General features: G+C 34.9%; 1 protein-coding gene across 1 annotated transcript in view; it reads left to right on the top strand.

The window, feature by feature from the left end:
• The first annotated feature begins 764 nt into the window (after positions 1-764).
• The window catches only part of LOC124711189 (phenoloxidase 1-like), a 31,102-nt gene continuing 13,938 nt past the window's right edge, over positions 765-17,928 (top strand). Inside the window, exons 1-10 of the mRNA XM_047241118.1 lie at positions 765-868; positions 1,579-1,721; positions 3,775-3,964; positions 4,255-4,481; positions 4,792-4,994; positions 11,735-11,885; positions 12,108-12,209; positions 13,824-13,988; positions 14,134-14,262; positions 14,597-14,788. Coding sequence (XP_047097074.1) covers positions 1,602-1,721; positions 3,775-3,964; positions 4,255-4,481; positions 4,792-4,994; positions 11,735-11,885; positions 12,108-12,209; positions 13,824-13,988; positions 14,134-14,262; positions 14,597-14,788 — 1,479 coding nt within the window. The 5' untranslated portion in view covers positions 765-868; positions 1,579-1,601. The remainder of the gene's footprint in view (positions 869-1,578; positions 1,722-3,774; positions 3,965-4,254; positions 4,482-4,791; positions 4,995-11,734; positions 11,886-12,107; positions 12,210-13,823; positions 13,989-14,133; positions 14,263-14,596; positions 14,789-17,928) is intronic.

The raw sequence follows: 17,928 nt of genomic DNA, 5'->3' as shown, positions 1-17,928 counted from the left end.
ATGATGATTTAATCTTGTGTTTAGTTGCTACACATTCAGCTTTTGACCAAAGGCTTCTTCACAAAGGAAAACACACATAAATTCAACACGCAAACACAGTTCACACACATGTGACCACTACCCCTCTAGTCAGAATCTGGCCAGAGATAGCAATCATATGTGTGAGAGATATGCTTGCTTGTGAGAATGTGTATGTGTATTCCTTTCTGAAAAAGGCTTTGACTGAATGCTCAATATATAACAGTCTTTTTGTTGTGCATGTCTGCAATTTAATGTATCATCTTTATTATGAGTAGCAAACTATCATATTCATAATAATGTTGATGTTCCAACCTGGGCTTTCCATTGCTTTATTTAACCTTATGTTTAATTTTTTTTAGTGACAGATCCTATTACTTTTGATTATTGAGCAAATAAGACAAACTTCCATTGGAAAGATAGGCCTTGATTTGCTGTTTGCCAGTGGTCAATACTGACAGAACATTTGCTGTGTGAAATAAATCTGATATTCATGCAAAATAAGTCAAATTTTGACACAACACTTGTACACTGTGGAACATAGAATTTTAAAATAAATATTTTCACAACACTCTTGTTAAAGTTCTCTTCTTCTTTTTACTATGGTATTTAGTTTTTTTCTTTGTGTATGGAACACCAGTTGAGCAATGCTGTGAAGGTATCTAGATGAGAAATACCACACAGGATATTGGCAACCACATGCTGCTATCTGTGGGAGCAGAAGTTAGAGCAATATCCTGTTTTGAATTCTGGGAGGTAGGGGAGAATAATCTAAGCTATAAAACACAGTAAGAATCCTCCACAGAGTGCCGGTGATGCTGGTTTAGGGCCCATGGTCTTTGAATAAGCTGTAAGTCTTACAACTTGAATAAAAGAATTAAGCTGCTAAACTATCAGAAGTAAAATTTCACTTAAAATCATTAATGCCTTAGGATAATTTTGTTTAATTTCCGTATTTACTGTTTTGATTATGCCAACAATATGCTAAATGCGAATATTTAAAATACAGTACTGATTTTGATCAATATTCCAAAGCTCTGACACTGAAGTACTTAATTATTTTCATGACAGTTAAGAATAGAGTAATTTATTTGGAATATAACATTTCCAGCAAAGGCATTAGATCGTGGCATCATCATATTTTTAATATCTCTGAGATTGTCAAATATTGTCTACATATTTAATATTAAATCTCACATTTTAGCTTCTCTGTGACATACACAGAGTTCTTTCATGAATTTTTTCCATCTGAGAATTTGCATGAAGTAACTGATTATTTTGTTTTCCATTTATTGTTTTTCTTTCCCTTCTTTGTATCCTTTTTCTGTTTAGTGGCTTTTTTTCTTTGCACAATAATAAAGTCATTTCAGTATGCAAAACAGTGAATTGTGTTTATTTCCAGCAATTTTAATTCTACTGTACTTAGCATGTTGTTTAAACTCATTATTGTGAATGGGTAGAAGAGCATTAGAACAAGTACAAAATGCTTAAATAACTTCAGAAATATCCAAATAGCACTAGCACCCAATATCTTATATAATTTTTTTCCATTTTCAATAGGGAATACAACAGCAGGCGGAACAATGGCACAACAAACACCTGTAGCAGAAAGCCTGCTTTATTTTTATGATCGTCCTAAAGAACCAGTATTCTTTCCCAAGGGCAACAATGATGTCATATTTCAACTACCTGAAGATTATCTGGTAAGTTCCTTTACTTATTCTGCCCCTGTGTTCCCTTGCTTGTAATTTGTAATGTTACCTGTCAACATACAGAGTAACTATTCCAAATGTGCAATAAGATATGGGACAAATAAACTGAGAAAATGATAAACAGGAAAGCTGCTACTCTGTAAAAACAGACTGCTGCTTTCTCAGGTTGCTAAATAGCTGGTAGCTATTTTCACACTGCTACCTTGACATCTACTTAATCTCACTGATAATTATTATAAAACAATTGTTATCTGTATATAGTAAGAGTAGAGGCCAGTTTACAGTGCACAATACTACTTGTCTTGCAGCTAACAGGAACATTCAGTTCTTGAATCAACATGGACAATTTAGAGAGGGAATGGTTAAAAAGGATAATATTAATTTTATTTTAAATTTTATAGGGATTCTCAGTTTCTTGTTTCATATTAGATGCTAACTTGATGAAGACCTCTACATAAGAACATATAACATTGAACTCTAGACAAGGAGGCAAAGTCTGTATGGATATTATTTTTCTGTCTTGTATTGCAGCTGTGTAAATAACAGTGCTACTGAAACTGATTTATTATTATTGGCAATAAATAATATTAACACTTTCCAATTCAGTTTTTGTACTCACTGCTTTCTCCCCAATTCTTATTTATTTTATGTAGCCGAGGATGTAAGACACTACGGGTTATTACACTACTGTTTTTAAAAAATAAAATGCAATATAATGTCACTTGACAACTTTATTTTCTTTTACACTAGTTTTTAAACTACATTGGTGTTTGTTTATAGTTGTTTATAATTTTTTCTGTATAGTTCTTCTTCAAAATGTTCTCCCGAGTGAAGTTCAGGCTTCCTCTTGCTTGTTTTACAGTAGAAAATTGCTTCTCTTCTTCCTCCTTTATACTTGTGTTTGCTATAAACTGTGCAATCCTTTGTTGATTTTTTTTATTTTGCATTATAAAATACATCTTCCCATCTAGTCTCTCCTCAGTGCCAGACAATGGCAGTCTTACTCTTTTCTGTGAATTTGTATTTCTCGCCTATCTGACTCTCTGTTTGCTGTAAGACTGCCTTGTAAAACCATAGCAACCACATTACCAATCAGCCCTCTCCACTCCTCCCATAAACTTTGTGTATTCCAAAATAACAGTGGGTTTCAGGAACTGCACAGGCTCTCTCTTCCTATAACCGGTGATCAGTTGGGTTTGAGGATCAAAGAATATACTCGACACAGTCACTAATCTCTTGTCATAGAATGAAACACACATAATTTTCACCTCACTTTGATAGGCATATTTAGCAAGTTTTGTCTTCTTCAAATCACATGGAAAATCTTTCCTAGAAGGCATAACTGTAACTGTTAGATGAAATATCATTTTGTGCAGTTCCCAAGCAAGTCGAATCTGTCAGTAAAGATGTTATAGCATGAACCACCTGCACAAGCTAGCAATTGCTGTGCGAAATGAACCACTATTTGGGTTGCAAAAGGTAAATTTGGATGAATTAGACTTTCCGTAGTTTTCTTTCCTTAAAGCAGTATGTGAGAAAAGACATAACCATTTTCTGAATCATGGAGACAGAAAACACATAAACCTCATTTCATAGGCTTGTTTGGATTGTAGCACTTGGATTGTATTCTTCCTTTGGACCCTACTTTGCTCTGATCTACAGCCACTGCTACTCACTGTAAAGTTGGCACATTGGGCAGCAGACAGGTACAACAAAAAGTGTATCACACATTGAGCTTTCAGCTCAATATGTAATAGTCTTTTCATTGTACCTGTCTGCAACTCAGTGTGTCATCTTTACGGTGGGTATCAACCTGTCCTTTTCAAAATATTGTTGATATTCCAACCTGGACATTCCATTGATTTTGTCTATACTATAAAATTTCTGAAGCAAGTAATGCTATATATACCTTCTTCACTGAAAATGGTATAAAAGAGTAACTGATCAAATATCCTCTTACTTACAAATACAACCATGTCTGCATGTGTCACACTAACAAAAATTCTCTTAAATACATGCAACGTAACATATTCATTTATTGCAGTCTTCACGCAGTAAAACCATTGTAGATGAACTCCCAAGCCGATTTGGGCGTGTTAAGGAAGAGATTCAGATTCGTAAGATTGACCTTCCTGATTTAAGTGAACCCATGAGACTGGGTAAAAGAGAAAACTTCTCTGTTTTCATTCCGTACCACCGACAGCTTGCAGCACGTGTTATTGAAGTGCTTATGGGTAAGTTACAAAGTCCACAGAATATGTAAATATAAAATAACTAATATCTATGAATATTTGATCCAACACAATAATTCAGGTTTGACGACTGTATAAATGTTGCTGTCTTCTTTAGTGTCACATATTATTTTAGAAAGTCACATCTTACTTTCAATTGTGTTTTTATATTTCTGTTTAATCATTTTGTAAATGTTTACATGGAATAATACTGTGTGCATCACAAATCACGCTAATCAAAGAATTTCATAGTTAATGTGATGCAGTTTAAAATGTTAAAAAATCTTTTACAGGTATGCGAACTACAGAGGACTTTCGTTCAGCTGTGGCTTATTGCAGAGAGAATTTGAATCCACTTCTGTTCATATATTCTTTCTCAGTAGCAATGTTACATAGACCAGATACCAGAAATGTGAATATTCCACCATTGTCAGAAACATTTCCTGACAAGTTCATAGGTGGAGGACTACTTAATCGTGCTCGAGAAGAGGCCAACATATTTCAGACAGATGGGACCAGGGTATGTAAAGATTTTTATAACAATTTTTTATTACTACAAAGAAAGCTGTTGAGTGTGAAATTATGACATGTTAAAAAATTCTGAATAGCCTAACTTAAAATAACTATTCTTCAGAGCCTAAGAATAATGTTAAGTTCCAAAGCAATAGAATATACTATTTGCATTATTTCTAATTTTCTTTTTTCAAATTTTGTTTCTTTTTTGCTTCACTGGAACAGTATTTCATACTCAGTGTTTTTGTTTCTCCTGTTATTAATGAAGTGAATTGTGCAGTATCACTGAATAATTATCTTACATTCTTACACCACAGGTTCCTCTCAGATTGCCTTTGGATTATACTGCCTCAGATGTGGAAGAAGAACACCGTGTTGCCTATTTTAGAGAAGACCTGGGCATCAACCTGCATCATTGGCACTGGCATCTCGTATACCCCTTCGATGGCCCTGATGTTGTTGTCAGGAAAGATCGCAGAGGAGAACTCTTTTACTACATGCATCAACAAATTGTCGCCAGGTAAGACACAGAAATATTTTCTCATTAATTATGAAACAGGAGTTAAGATTAATTTGAATCTCTTATCTGTGCAGTTTGTTGATTAGATGCTGCAAGAAATGCTGTTCAGTTCCAGTCTTCTACTGTGCCCCTTCAATCAGATAAAACTAAATAATTTATAAACTCTTGTTCATTGCTCTATTATGGTCATTACTACAGTACAAGGGCAAAGTAAAAAGCTATTGGCCAGTATGTGAAATACAATATTTTTTTTTAAATCAGATATTCACTTACTTACTGACATAGTTCCCTTTTAGATGACGTAATGTGGCCCAAATTTCTACAGGGAGAAAATTTTCTCACTCAGTTGTGGGGAGTCAAATACAGTAAATGGGTTGGATGTTGAAACATCTAATATCTGTTTCACCTTTGCAAAAATACCTTTGTGGGCAACTGAAGTATCTGATTTTGCACTTCCTGTAAATTTCATTTTTTAGACGTTTATATTCCCTTTCACCTGCTCCATTTTTATATTTTCTCCTTTCATCAATTAAATTCAATATCTCCTCTGATATCCAAGGATTTCTAACAGACCTTGTCTTTTTGCCTATTTCATCCTATGCAACCTTCACTATTTCATCTCTCAAAGTTACCCATTCATCTTCTACTGTATTCATTTCTCCTGTCCCAGTCAATCAATGTATAATACTCCCTCTGAGATTCTCAACAATCTCCAGTTCTTTCCACTTATCCTGCTTCCAGCTCCTTAATTTCCCAACTTTTCACAATTTCTTCTGTTTTAATCTAAAGTTCATAATCAATAAATGTGGTCAGAGTCGACATCTGCCCCTGGAAATATCTTACAACTTAAAATCTGTTTCTAAAATCTCTGTCTTACCATTATATTATCAATATGAAACCTTCCGGTGTATCCAGATCTCTTCCATGTATACAGCCTTTTTTCATGATTCTTAAATCAAGTGTTAGTGATAATTAAATTATACTCTGCAGAATTCTAGTAGGTGGCTTCCTCTATCATTCCATTTCCCCAGTCCATATTCACCTACTATTTTTCCTTCTCTTCCTTTTCCTACTATTGAATTTCAGTCCCCCATCACAGTTAACCATCAGAATAATTTCTTTTATCTCATCATACATTTTTTCAATCTCTTCATCATCTGCAGAGCTAGCTGGCATATAAACTGGCTTCATGTCTATCTTCGATACAATAATGCGTTCACTATGCTGTTCATACTAGCTTACCTGGCACTCCTATTTTATTGTTTCTCATTAGACTTACCCTGCATTACCCCTGTTTGATTTTGTATTTGTAACCACTGTACTCACCCGAGCAGAAGTCCTGTCCCTCCTCGGCTACAAAACTTCACTGGTCCTCACTGTAGATAACTGCAACATACCTATTTGCCTTTTTATATTTTCTAACTTACCTGATGGCCAATCAAGGGATGTAACACTCCACAATACAACCCACAGAATGCGTCTAGTTTCTCCTGGTAACTACTTCTCCTGTGCAGTCCCCACCCGGAGATTCAAATGGGAGACTATTATATCTCCGGAATATTTTACCCAAGAGGATGTCATTATCATTTAATCATACAAATTACAGCTGTAGTTTCCCTTGCTTTCAGCCACTCACAGTAGCAGCACAGTAGCAATATAAAATTGTGATATTGTGGTGAGCTGTGGCAATGCATTCACTTCATATTGGTATAGCTGCATTATTCCAATTTTCTTAGTTATTAGTAGACCTACTTGTGTGTTACCCTTACTTGAACTTGTATTGATAACCCTATATGCACCAGACCAGAAGTGGTGTTCTTCCTGCCATCACAGTTTGCTGCCTACCACTATATATAACTTCAACCTATCCATTTGTCTGCTTAAATTATTTAACCTGCGTACCCAATTAAGAGACTGGCATTCCACAGTCTGGCTTTTAGAGCCAATTTGTCTTTCCCGATGACATCTCTCTCTTAGGTATTTCCCACCCAGAGAGTAAGATTAATGGATCTAGCCTTCTACATACCAACCCATAGAACACCAGATGGCGTTCGAGAATAAGAAGACAGTGTCACTTGTATTATGTGATATAAGTAAAGCAGTTGACTGCATTCCTTTGAACATACTACTACCAAAATTAGAGTGTTAATGTGTAGAAAAATTTACATCAACAGTAATTTCTTTCTACCTGAACAACAGAAGAAAATTTCTCTCAATTAGAAATAGACACTCTCCCTTTCTGGAAATTGGTACAGGTGTTCCACGGGGCTCTGTCCTAGCCCTTCTTTTTCATTATTGCTGTCAAAGACATTGTGTGTCACAGTCACTTATGAGCTAAGCTGATGTTGTTATTGTTGTTGTTGTCTTCAGTCCAGAAACTGGTTTGATGCAGCTCTCCATGCTACTCTCTCAGTGCAAGCTTCATCATCTCCAAGTAACTACTGCAACCTACATCCTTCTGAATCTGTTTAGTGTATTAATCTCTTGGTCTCCCTCTATGATTTTTACCACCCACACTTCCCTCCAATACTAAACTGGTGATCCCTAGATGTCTCAGAATGTTTCCTACCAACCAAACCCTTATTTTAATCAGGTTGTGCCACAAATTCCTCTTCTCCCTAATTCTGTTCAGTACCTCCTCATTAGTTACATGATTTATGCATCTAATCTTCAGCAGTCTTCTGTAGCACCACATTTCAAAAGCTTCTATTCTCTTCTTGTCTATACTATTCATCGTCCATGTTTCACTTCCTTACACAGCTACACTCCATACATATAATTTCAGAAAAAGACTTCCTGACACTTATATCTATACTTAATGTTAACAAATTTCTCTTCTTAAGAAACACTTTTCTTGCCATACCCAGTCTACATTTTATATCCTCTCTACTTTAACCATCATCAGTTATTTTGCTCCCCAAGTAGCAAACTCATCTACTAGTTTAAGTGTCTCATTTTGTAATAATTCCCTCAACATCACCTGATTTAATTCATCTACATTCCATTATCATCATTTTGCTTTTGTTGATATTCATCTCATATCCTCCTTTCAAGACATTGTCCATTCCGTTCAACTGCTCTTCCATGTCCTTTGCTGTCTCTGACAGAATTACAGTGTCATCGGCAAACCTCAAAGCTTCTATTTCTTCTCCATGGATTTTAATTCCTACTCCAAATTTCTCTTTTGTTTCCTATACTGCTTGCTCAATATACAGATTGAATAACAATGGGGATAGACTACAACCCTGTCGTACTCCCTTCTCAACCACTGCTTTCCTTTATGCCCCTTGACTCTCATAACTGCCTCCTGTTACTGAACAAATTGTAAATAGCCTTTCACCCCCTGTGTTTTATCTCTGTCACCTTCAGAATTTGAAACAGAGTAATTTTCAACATTGTCAAAAGCTTTCTCTAAGTCTACAAATGCCTTTCCTTAATCTATCTTCTGTTGTTGTTGTTGTGGTCTTCAGTCCTGAGACTGGTTTGATGCAGCTCTCCATGCTACTCTATCCTGTGCAAGCTTCTTCATCTCCCAGTACCTACTGCAGCCTACATCCTTCTGAATCTGCTTAGTGTATTCATTTCTTGGGCTTCCTCTATGATTTTTACTCTCCACGCTGCCCTCCAATACTAAATTGGTGATCCCTCGATGTCTCAGAACATGTCCTACCAAACGATCCCTTCTTCTAGTCAAATTGTGCCACAAACTCCTCTTCTCCCCAATTCTATTCAATACCTCCTCATTAGTTATGTGATCTACCCATCTAATCTTCAGCATTGTTCTGTAGCACCACATTTCAGTAGCTTCTACTCTCTTCTTGTCTAAACTATTTATCGTCCACATTTCACTTCCATACATGGCTACACTCCATACAAATACTTTCAGAAATGACTTCCTGACACTTAAATCTATACTCGATGTTAACAAATTTTTCTTCTTCAGAAACGCTTTCCTTGCCATTGCCAATCTACATTTTATATCCTCTCTACTTCGACCATCATCAGTTATTTTGCTCCCCAAATAGCAAAACTCCTTTACTACTTTAAGTGTCTCATTTCCTAATCTAATTCACTCAGCATCACCCGACTTAATTCGATTACATTCCATTATCCTCATTTTGTTTTTGTTGATGTTCATCTTATATCCTCCTTTCAAGACACTGTCCATTCCGTTCAACTGCTCTTCCAAGCCCTTTGCTGTCTCTGACAGAATTACAATGTCATCGGCGAACCTCAAAGTTTTATTTCTTCTCCATGGATTTTAATACCTACTCCGAACTTTTCTTTTGTTTCCTTTATTGCGTGCTCAATATACAGATTGAATAACATCTATCTTCTAAGATGAGGTATATATATTTGCTTTTGTGTGTGTGTGTGTCGCAAATTCTAAATCTCCTTTTGACATATATCTCTTATATTGTCCACTTTACTGTCTTTTGGCATGGTCTACTGTGAATAAAACTGTTAATTCCCATCTGTAAGGACTTCATGACATTCAAAGCTACTGGAAGGAAAAGAAGTTACTACACACTGGTTTTGGTAAAATCTTTCTTTTGAAGTTGACAATAAAAATAAAGAGATTGCTACTGCAGTTATAGTTAGAAGATGATTACTGCAAATAAGTAAACATGATCCCTGCAGATATTTTAATCTTTAAGTAAATTCAGATGACCTGGTCCATAAAATTTTATTTATTTATCTGTTTTTTATTTATTTATTTATCCATCTGTAGACAATCAGGGTTGTATGGATGTTGTCAACATAAGTATATACAATAGGCACACAAATTTATAATTATCACAATCGGAATTCATGAATATTGTAACATAAAGATACATTGTTAAAACAATTAATAACACAGTTGATAATTTTTACATATAACTAATCATGAATATTGTAACATAAAGATACATTGTTAAAACAATTAATAACACAGTTGATAATTTTTACATATAACTATATATTTACATCATTCCAAGTAATCCTTGACAGTATAAAAACTCTTTTCCAAGAGAAATTTTTTTAGCGATTTCCTGAAATTATCTATTTCATTTATGTCTTTGATCCCTTGTGCAAGATTGTTGTACAATTTAATCCCATTATATAACATGCTATTTTGAGTTTTAGATTTGTTTTTCCCACAGAGGTGTAAGTGTTGTCTGTGACTGGTTTCATGTGCATGTATGGAACTGTTTATCGGGAACTTGTCAATGTGTTTTTTTATGAATATTACTGTCTGCAAAATCTATTCTATATACCCCAAGATTTGAATAACTCTGTGTAATGGGATCTATTGCTTCTTTTCATTATGATTTGTATAGCCCTTTTTTGCACCTTAAATATTTTTTGTCTGTTCTGCTATGTTGATCCCCAGAAGGATATGCCATAACTAATTATAGAGTGGACATATGCAAAATATGCAGTTCTAGTACACGAGCTACTACACAGTGACTTTATTATCCAAAATGCATAGCATGCTGATGCTATTTGCTTTCCACGTATTGCAGTGTGCTCGACCAAATTTAGTTGAGAGTCGACATGCATACCTAAAAATTTTGTTGATGGTGCACATTATATGTGCTCGTCATTATCTTTTAGCTTGGTACTGTTCAGTTTTCTGTTTAAGTGGAAACTAATACTGTTTTTTTTTTTTATTTTTTATTTTATTTTATTTTATTGTTTTACATTTTGGGTTAATTTATTTGCCTCTATCAACAGACATACATGCTTAAGTGTTTCCTCAGCTTTTGCATTGAGCACACTTGGCAACTCAGCTTTGATTAAGATGTTACTGACATCAGCAAACAGTACTGATTCACCATGTTTGACACTTTGTGGAAAATCGATGATTTATATTAAAAAAGAGGATTGGGCCCAGCACACTTCCTTGGGGGACTCCTATATTGATATATTCTGGGTTTGAAAGGTATGATTGGGAGTTAGTTTGAGTGATTTCCACCTGTTGGACCCTGTTTTGCAGGTATGAATGAAACCACATGTTTATTACTCCTGTTACTCCTAGTGCATTTAGCATTTTGTTTAGCAAAATTGTGTGGTGTATGAGTTCAACGCTTTGGTCAAATAAAGGTAGATCCCTGTTAGTTGGTCTCCTTTGTCTAGTGCTTTGATGATAACATTTGAGAAATGAGCTACAGCTAAATTTGTGCTTTTGCCAGCCCGGCAACCTAATTGAACTTTACTCTGAAGATTTAACTTTGTTAAGTACCCCATGAGCCTGTTTTTCATTATGGTCTCTATGACTTTTGAAAAAGATGACACATGAGATTGGTCTGTAATTTTCTATGATTTCTGGGTCATCTTTCTTATATATAGGTAGGATTTTTGCATGCTTTAGTATGTCTGGGAAGCAATCTGTGGAGAAGGATTCATTGATGATGTGTAAAATATTGTTAGATAGCATAGAATATGAAGTGAATGGTGCAGATCCTTAGAAATTGCCCATGAAAGTATCACTTCAACTTGTTTCATCTCTGTTTTGTCCCTATTACATAAACTATATCTATGAAATCAACATTCAAAAATTGGATTACATGCCATCCCCAGGAGAATAGGGTTGTCATACATTAAGGAAACAATGATAGTATTAAGATATATTTGTAATACATGTATCTAGCATTAAAATTCATATAAACAAATTTGTTATTGAAATTAAATATGACAAATGATATAGGTGATTCTTTCTTTCTTCTTATCTTATTTTTAAATCTGATATATTTTAGGTACAACTGTGAGCGTTTTTGTAACAAGCTTGGACGTGTAAAGCGTTTGCAGAGTTTATCAGAGCCAATCAAGGAAGCTTATTTCCCAAAGCTGGACAGCTTTGTGGCTAGCCGTGTGTGGCCACCACGCAACAGCAATGTTATGCTCAGTGTAAGCTATGAATCTGATTTGTCACAGTTAGCAAATTTTCACTGCCCAGACTAATCTGTCCTCCTCGTCCTTTGTGAAAAATCTCCTAATATGCTTGAAGCTTTTTACTATTTGGTTTCAAAAAGAGTTATTTTTCATTGATTAAATTTTTTATTAAGATTTATGAGATCCATCCATGAAGCATACTGTAACCCTTGGCTGTATTTACTGTTTTCTGCTTAGGATGTAGATCGTGAGCAAGAACAACTTAAATTTGACATCCAAGACCTGGAGCGATGGAGAGATCGCATGTTTGATGCCATCCACCGTGGCACAGTTATACAGGTAAATATTTCCAGTACCACAGGGCACTGACGTAACTAAAGATTTCTGTTGCATCACATACACATAGAAATTTCACTTTATTGTCCTCATTAATGTGTGGTTTCACTGGAACAAAAGTTTTATTTTTTCACGTATTGCACTTGATTCCTTACTCTCATACACAGGACCATCTCAAATGACACTAATCAAATTGATTCCTAACATGATTGTATGCTATTAGACTGAGGTCTCAGCGAATTAATGTATACAAAACAAGAATTTTAGTTATAACATGTAAATGGAGGTAAGCTTCAAACTTTTGGATGACCAACAAGCACCTAGAAAGAACTGAAAATGTTACTTTGACAAGAACAAAACTATGAGCTGCATGTAGTATACACTATTAATTACTTCTAACTAATAATTTTTGGACAACGATTCACTCCCCCCCTCCCTTCTTCCCCACCCATAAATGGACACAGTTTCACTGAAAGCAGTTATATGTATCAATATCACACTGATATTAGATAAACTAACATTAAATAAAAACTGAAAATCCAACAGCTCACATAAAAACATAAACTGACCTTGCTCCCCCCAGTGTGGAAAATATTTATCCAAACACAATATCATGTACACTTTGTAAGAGACCAGAGAGCTCATGTGTCTGACAGCAGTTTGAAAAAAAAAACTTTTCTTGTTATATACAGTACAGATTAACCACACAAACAATTTAATGAAGACTTTCTAATGTTATTCTTCAACTGAGCTTCAGGTGCCTAGACAGAGTTGCAGATATGTCCATTATTACTTGAGCCCATTATTATTACTGAGCCCTGGTGCAATATGAAGTTTTAATCTCTTGGGAAGGTTTATTTTTAATTTGTATGTTTGAGAGATTAGTCTACTACATGGTTATGAACAAATCTACCTGTAAGGTTGCTGAAGCTTAGAAAAACAATAATATTAAAAACCCTCCACTATAAGTATTCAATATTGGAAAACAATAATGATTAAAAAGTTGAACTGAATATTTAGTTTTTTAGTCAGTTTGGAGCAATGAATTGCCTGATCGATCACCTCACCACTCTATGTTACTGGGGAAAAATTCAGTGTCAGAACTTGGTTGATGATGATAATAATAAACTTTACATTATGTATGCTGAGTATGGAATGTATGAAGATTAGCAGACTAAAAATATTAAAATACATGTTGAAGATGTGGTGGAGTAGTCCGCCTTTCACATTGTCACAGGTTTCCATATTGCATAGGTTTCCCTAAAGCCTTTATTTTCACACAACATGGATTTTATATAATAATCCAAATTTCCTGGTGTAACAACAGTGAGTATTCAAAAAAGAACTCAATAACATGGGAACTGAGTTTCTCCTGATGACATCACTAAGAAAAAATTCTTCCTTTTCTTGCCATATCAGATTTATGTAAGAACTCCAGCTTTCATCTATCTTGTCACACTACAAAGATAAGGTTTTCTAAATACCGACATCTAAATAAATCATATTAAATGTGATTTCAATAGCTTGTGTTAACATCTCCTATTTCCCATTACCTTCCCTTAATTCCTTGCTTGTATTTATTATATACAAAATATAAATTTTCATTTTGATTATTAGGAAAATGGCCAGGAGATGCAACTGACTGAAGATGGTGGCATAGACATTCTTGGTAACATCATGGAGTCAAGTACAATATCCATCAACCGCCGATATTATGGGAACTTGCACAATCTAGGCCACGTTGCTCTCGCTTTGTGCCATGACCCTGATAACAGACATTTGGTGAGTTAGAAAGTATGATTTTTTTTAATATTCAGTATTAAGGTTATGTAGTAGTGAATCCATGTTGTTACAGTTGTGTATGTAGCCCACTATCGCCTAGCCTGACACCTTCTGGTAACTGACTTTTCTCATTATAATCTTGCAGGAAACCTTTGGAGTGATGGGAGACTCAGCTACTGCAATGAGAGATCCTGTATTCTATCGATGGCATGCCTTTGTTGATGACGTTTTCCAAGAACACAAAGCAACCCTCCCTCCATACACATTGCAAAAGGTAAGTGCAGACATCTCGAAGAGAGAGTAACTGTTTTCTGCTAATGTATGTAGGGTGAAAATATAATATGTCACATAGAGGCTAAAATTTAAGAATAATGAGGGAATATCCCAGTCTGTTTCAGTTAGTTCCATAATGGATGTTATTTTTGGATCTGAAACTGTTGAAACACAGAAGTGACATGATATGAGAATTAACTGCTTTGCACAAAATAAAAATAGTGGCAAGTTGTAATCTTATTATTATTTATTAAAACTGTTTAAAGTGGAAACAAAATTGCCAATGTTGATACAAAGAATACACTAAATGACACACTGAACTATTTCTTCCACAGCTTCAATTTGATAATGTGAACATAGCAGGTTTCTCAGTACAAACTGATGGGTCAAAAGCTCCAAACCAGCTGGAAACAACATATGATCAAAATGATGTAAATCTTACAAGAGGAATGGACTTTACTCCAAGAGGAAATGTCTTTGCAAGAATAACTCATTTGAACCACAAACCTTTCACATACATAATAAATGTAAGGAAACAGTATATTTTATACTATTGGTAAATAACTGAAATGATTAATTTTTGTTATGATAACACTATATTTGATCAACTGGCAAATATTATTTTTTTTATATCTGAAACTGATGGCTATTTTTAGCATCACTGATGGCATGATTAATTAACAGTTTCATTTTCACTATCCTGTTTTCTTTGCATGTATGAGGCATAAAGGAAGGAGTGTGAGCACAGAATGTTAACCAGGAAATAGAAAATCTTATATATGCACCAAAAATCATTTGACTGATATATCATTCACATATTTCTACAATTATTTCTGTTATAGTGGATAACTTGATTGCATCTCAGTCCACACTGATTAATTAAAACACAGTGTTACAGCTACAAGGCCACTGGACTTGATGGGGTGCTCATTACATTTTACATTCAATATGCAAAGACCCCTCTTTGAGAACTATTTTACTGCAGATAACTGGTGCAAAGGAACTTGTCCAATGAAGGTCATTCCAGTCTATGAGTAGGATCACAAGATGCACACTTGGAACTATAGAACTATCCAACAGCCATTAATTTCTTGCAGAATTATGGAATATGTACTATTCTCACATGTAATGAGATTTCTGGATACTGAACAACTCCTGTGTAGGAATAAACATGATTTCCAGAAGCACAGATCATATGAAACAAAGTTTCTTCTGCTCATTCATGGTAACCAGAAGTTAGTAGTTGGTGGAGTTCAGAGTGGCTCCCGGAAAGCTTTTGATAAAATTGTTGAGGCTTTCATAGTCACTTGTTGGGTTCTGTCTTGGATTCTTTGGGCAACATTTGTTTGACGATTTTTCCGACAGTTCGCCAGCCCAAGCGGCTAGCATTATCAAAGCTTCACCCTCCATGGCTGGTAGTGACTGGTTCACCACCAGTAATGGAGGGTAAATCTTTGACGATGCCAGGCACTTGTGCTGTCAAAATGTCTGAATCATTGTCAAACAAACATCAGCTGAAGAAACTGAGACAGAAGCCAACATCCAATATTTAAAATAAGTGCATACAGAATATCCAAAAAGACATTGGATTAGATTGAAGACTTCCTTGTGGACAGAACTCAATGCATTGTTTTTAACTAAAGGCCATTGCTGTACGTGATTAGATTAGATTTACTTTCATTCCAATTGATCCACAGTAAAGAGGTCCATCAGGATGTAGAACATGTCAGAAAAACAATAATACAGGACAAATATTTACAACTCAAACAAATAAGCTAATGTACCGTTCCACAGGTCCCAAGTGGAATGATCGTCATTTTTTTTTAATAAACACTATACGAAAGAATCATTTTACAAACACTAATGCACTGAATTTAAAATAAAAAAAGTTTTTTTATTTATAACGTGATAAACATGTAATAGAACTACTATAATACTTATTTACAATGAACACATTACTGCACTGAAATTGTGCAGAAGTTATATACACACTAATCAGTTGGTTCTACTGAGAAATTCGTCAATAGAATAGAATGAGTCGACCACCAATAGATCCTTTAGGCTTCTCTTAAACTGAATTTCATTGGTTGTTAAGCTTTTTATGGCTGCTGGCAAGTTATTGAAAATGTGTGTTCCTCAATAACGCACACCATTATTTAAAAGAGTAAGAGATTTTAAATCAATTTTTAAGATTATTCTTATTTCTAGCATTGATTCCATGAATTGAGCTGTTGGTTTGAGAAAGTGATATATTTTTAATGACAAATTTCATTAAGGAATAAATATATTGCTAAGCAGTAGTTAGTATCCCTAGTTCCCTAAACAGGCTTCTGCAGGATGTTCTTGAGCTCACACCACATATAAATATCACTGCACGTCTTTGTGCCTGGAAAACTTTAGCTTGGCTTGATGAAGTACGCCAAAAACTAATGACATTATGGAATGAAAGTAAGCATAGCATGCCAGCTTTTTCATTTTTATATCCCCTATGTCTGACACGATTCGCATTGCAAATAGAGATTTGTTAAGACGCTTCAGCAGTTCTGTGGTGTGCTCCTCCCAGTTGAATTTATTATCAAACTGTAACCCCAAGAATTTAACACTGTCCACTACTTCTATCTGCTTATCATCGTATGTTAGGCATATATATTAGGTGGGACACCCCTTACAAGTTCTGACCTGCATGTAGTGTGTTTTTTCAAAGCTTAGTGACAAAGATTGTCTAGGAACCAGTGATTAATGTCCACAAATATTTTATTAGCCTATCTTTCTAAGACTGCACTTGATTTGCTATTTATTGCAATGTTTGTATCATTCAGCAAACAAAACGAACTTGGCATCTGGTAATGTTACTGATGAAAGGTCATTGATACACACAAGAAAAAGTAAGAGCCCTAAAATGGAACCTTGTGGGACCCCACATGTAATTAGTTACCAGATGCTATTTCTTTACCACTCTTCTTAAACAGTGGCTTAACTTCAGCATATTTCAACCATTCAGGAAATATTCCACTGATAAACGACTGGTTACACAGATAGCTTAATATGTTACTTAACTCAGAATCACATTCTTTAATTAACTTTGTTGATATTTCATCATACCCACTAGATGTTTTTGATTTTAAAGATTTTGTGATGGACATTATTTCTGCTGGGGTAGTGAGGGTCAAATTCATATTATGGAAGTTACCTGAAATTTCTGGTCTAAGGTATTCCATAGCAGTACCTGCAGAACCTGACAACCCCATCTTTTCAGTTGCAGTTATAAAATGTTTGTTAAAAAGTTCTGCGACACTATACACATCTGTCACCAATGTGTCTTAATGCTATTTGTCCCTCTTCATGTCTGGTTCTACTGGTCTCCTCCTTCACTATACCCCATATTGTCTTTATTTTGTTTTCTGATATGACTATCTTTTCCTTGTAATATATTTGCTTTGATGTCCATATTACAGTCTTTAATATTTTGCAGTATTTCTTGTAATGTGCTATAGCATCAACATCAGAACTGTTTTGGATTGACAGATACAGTTTTCTTTTTGTTTTACAAGATACCCCTATTCCTTGAGTAATCCATGGCTTCTTTGTAGATTTTGCTCTAACCTTGTTTAGTTTTGGGGGAAAAAAGTGTTCGAATAAGGTAAGAACTTTATTAGTAAAAGTGTTA

Source organism: Schistocerca piceifrons, chromosome 8, assembly GCF_021461385.2.
Source record: "Schistocerca piceifrons isolate TAMUIC-IGC-003096 chromosome 8, iqSchPice1.1, whole genome shotgun sequence".
In the NCBI taxonomy this organism is placed as follows: Eukaryota; Metazoa; Arthropoda; class Insecta; order Orthoptera; family Acrididae; genus Schistocerca; species Schistocerca piceifrons.
Note: the sequence above shows the minus strand (reverse complement) of the source record. Positions and strands in the feature narration are given on the sequence as shown.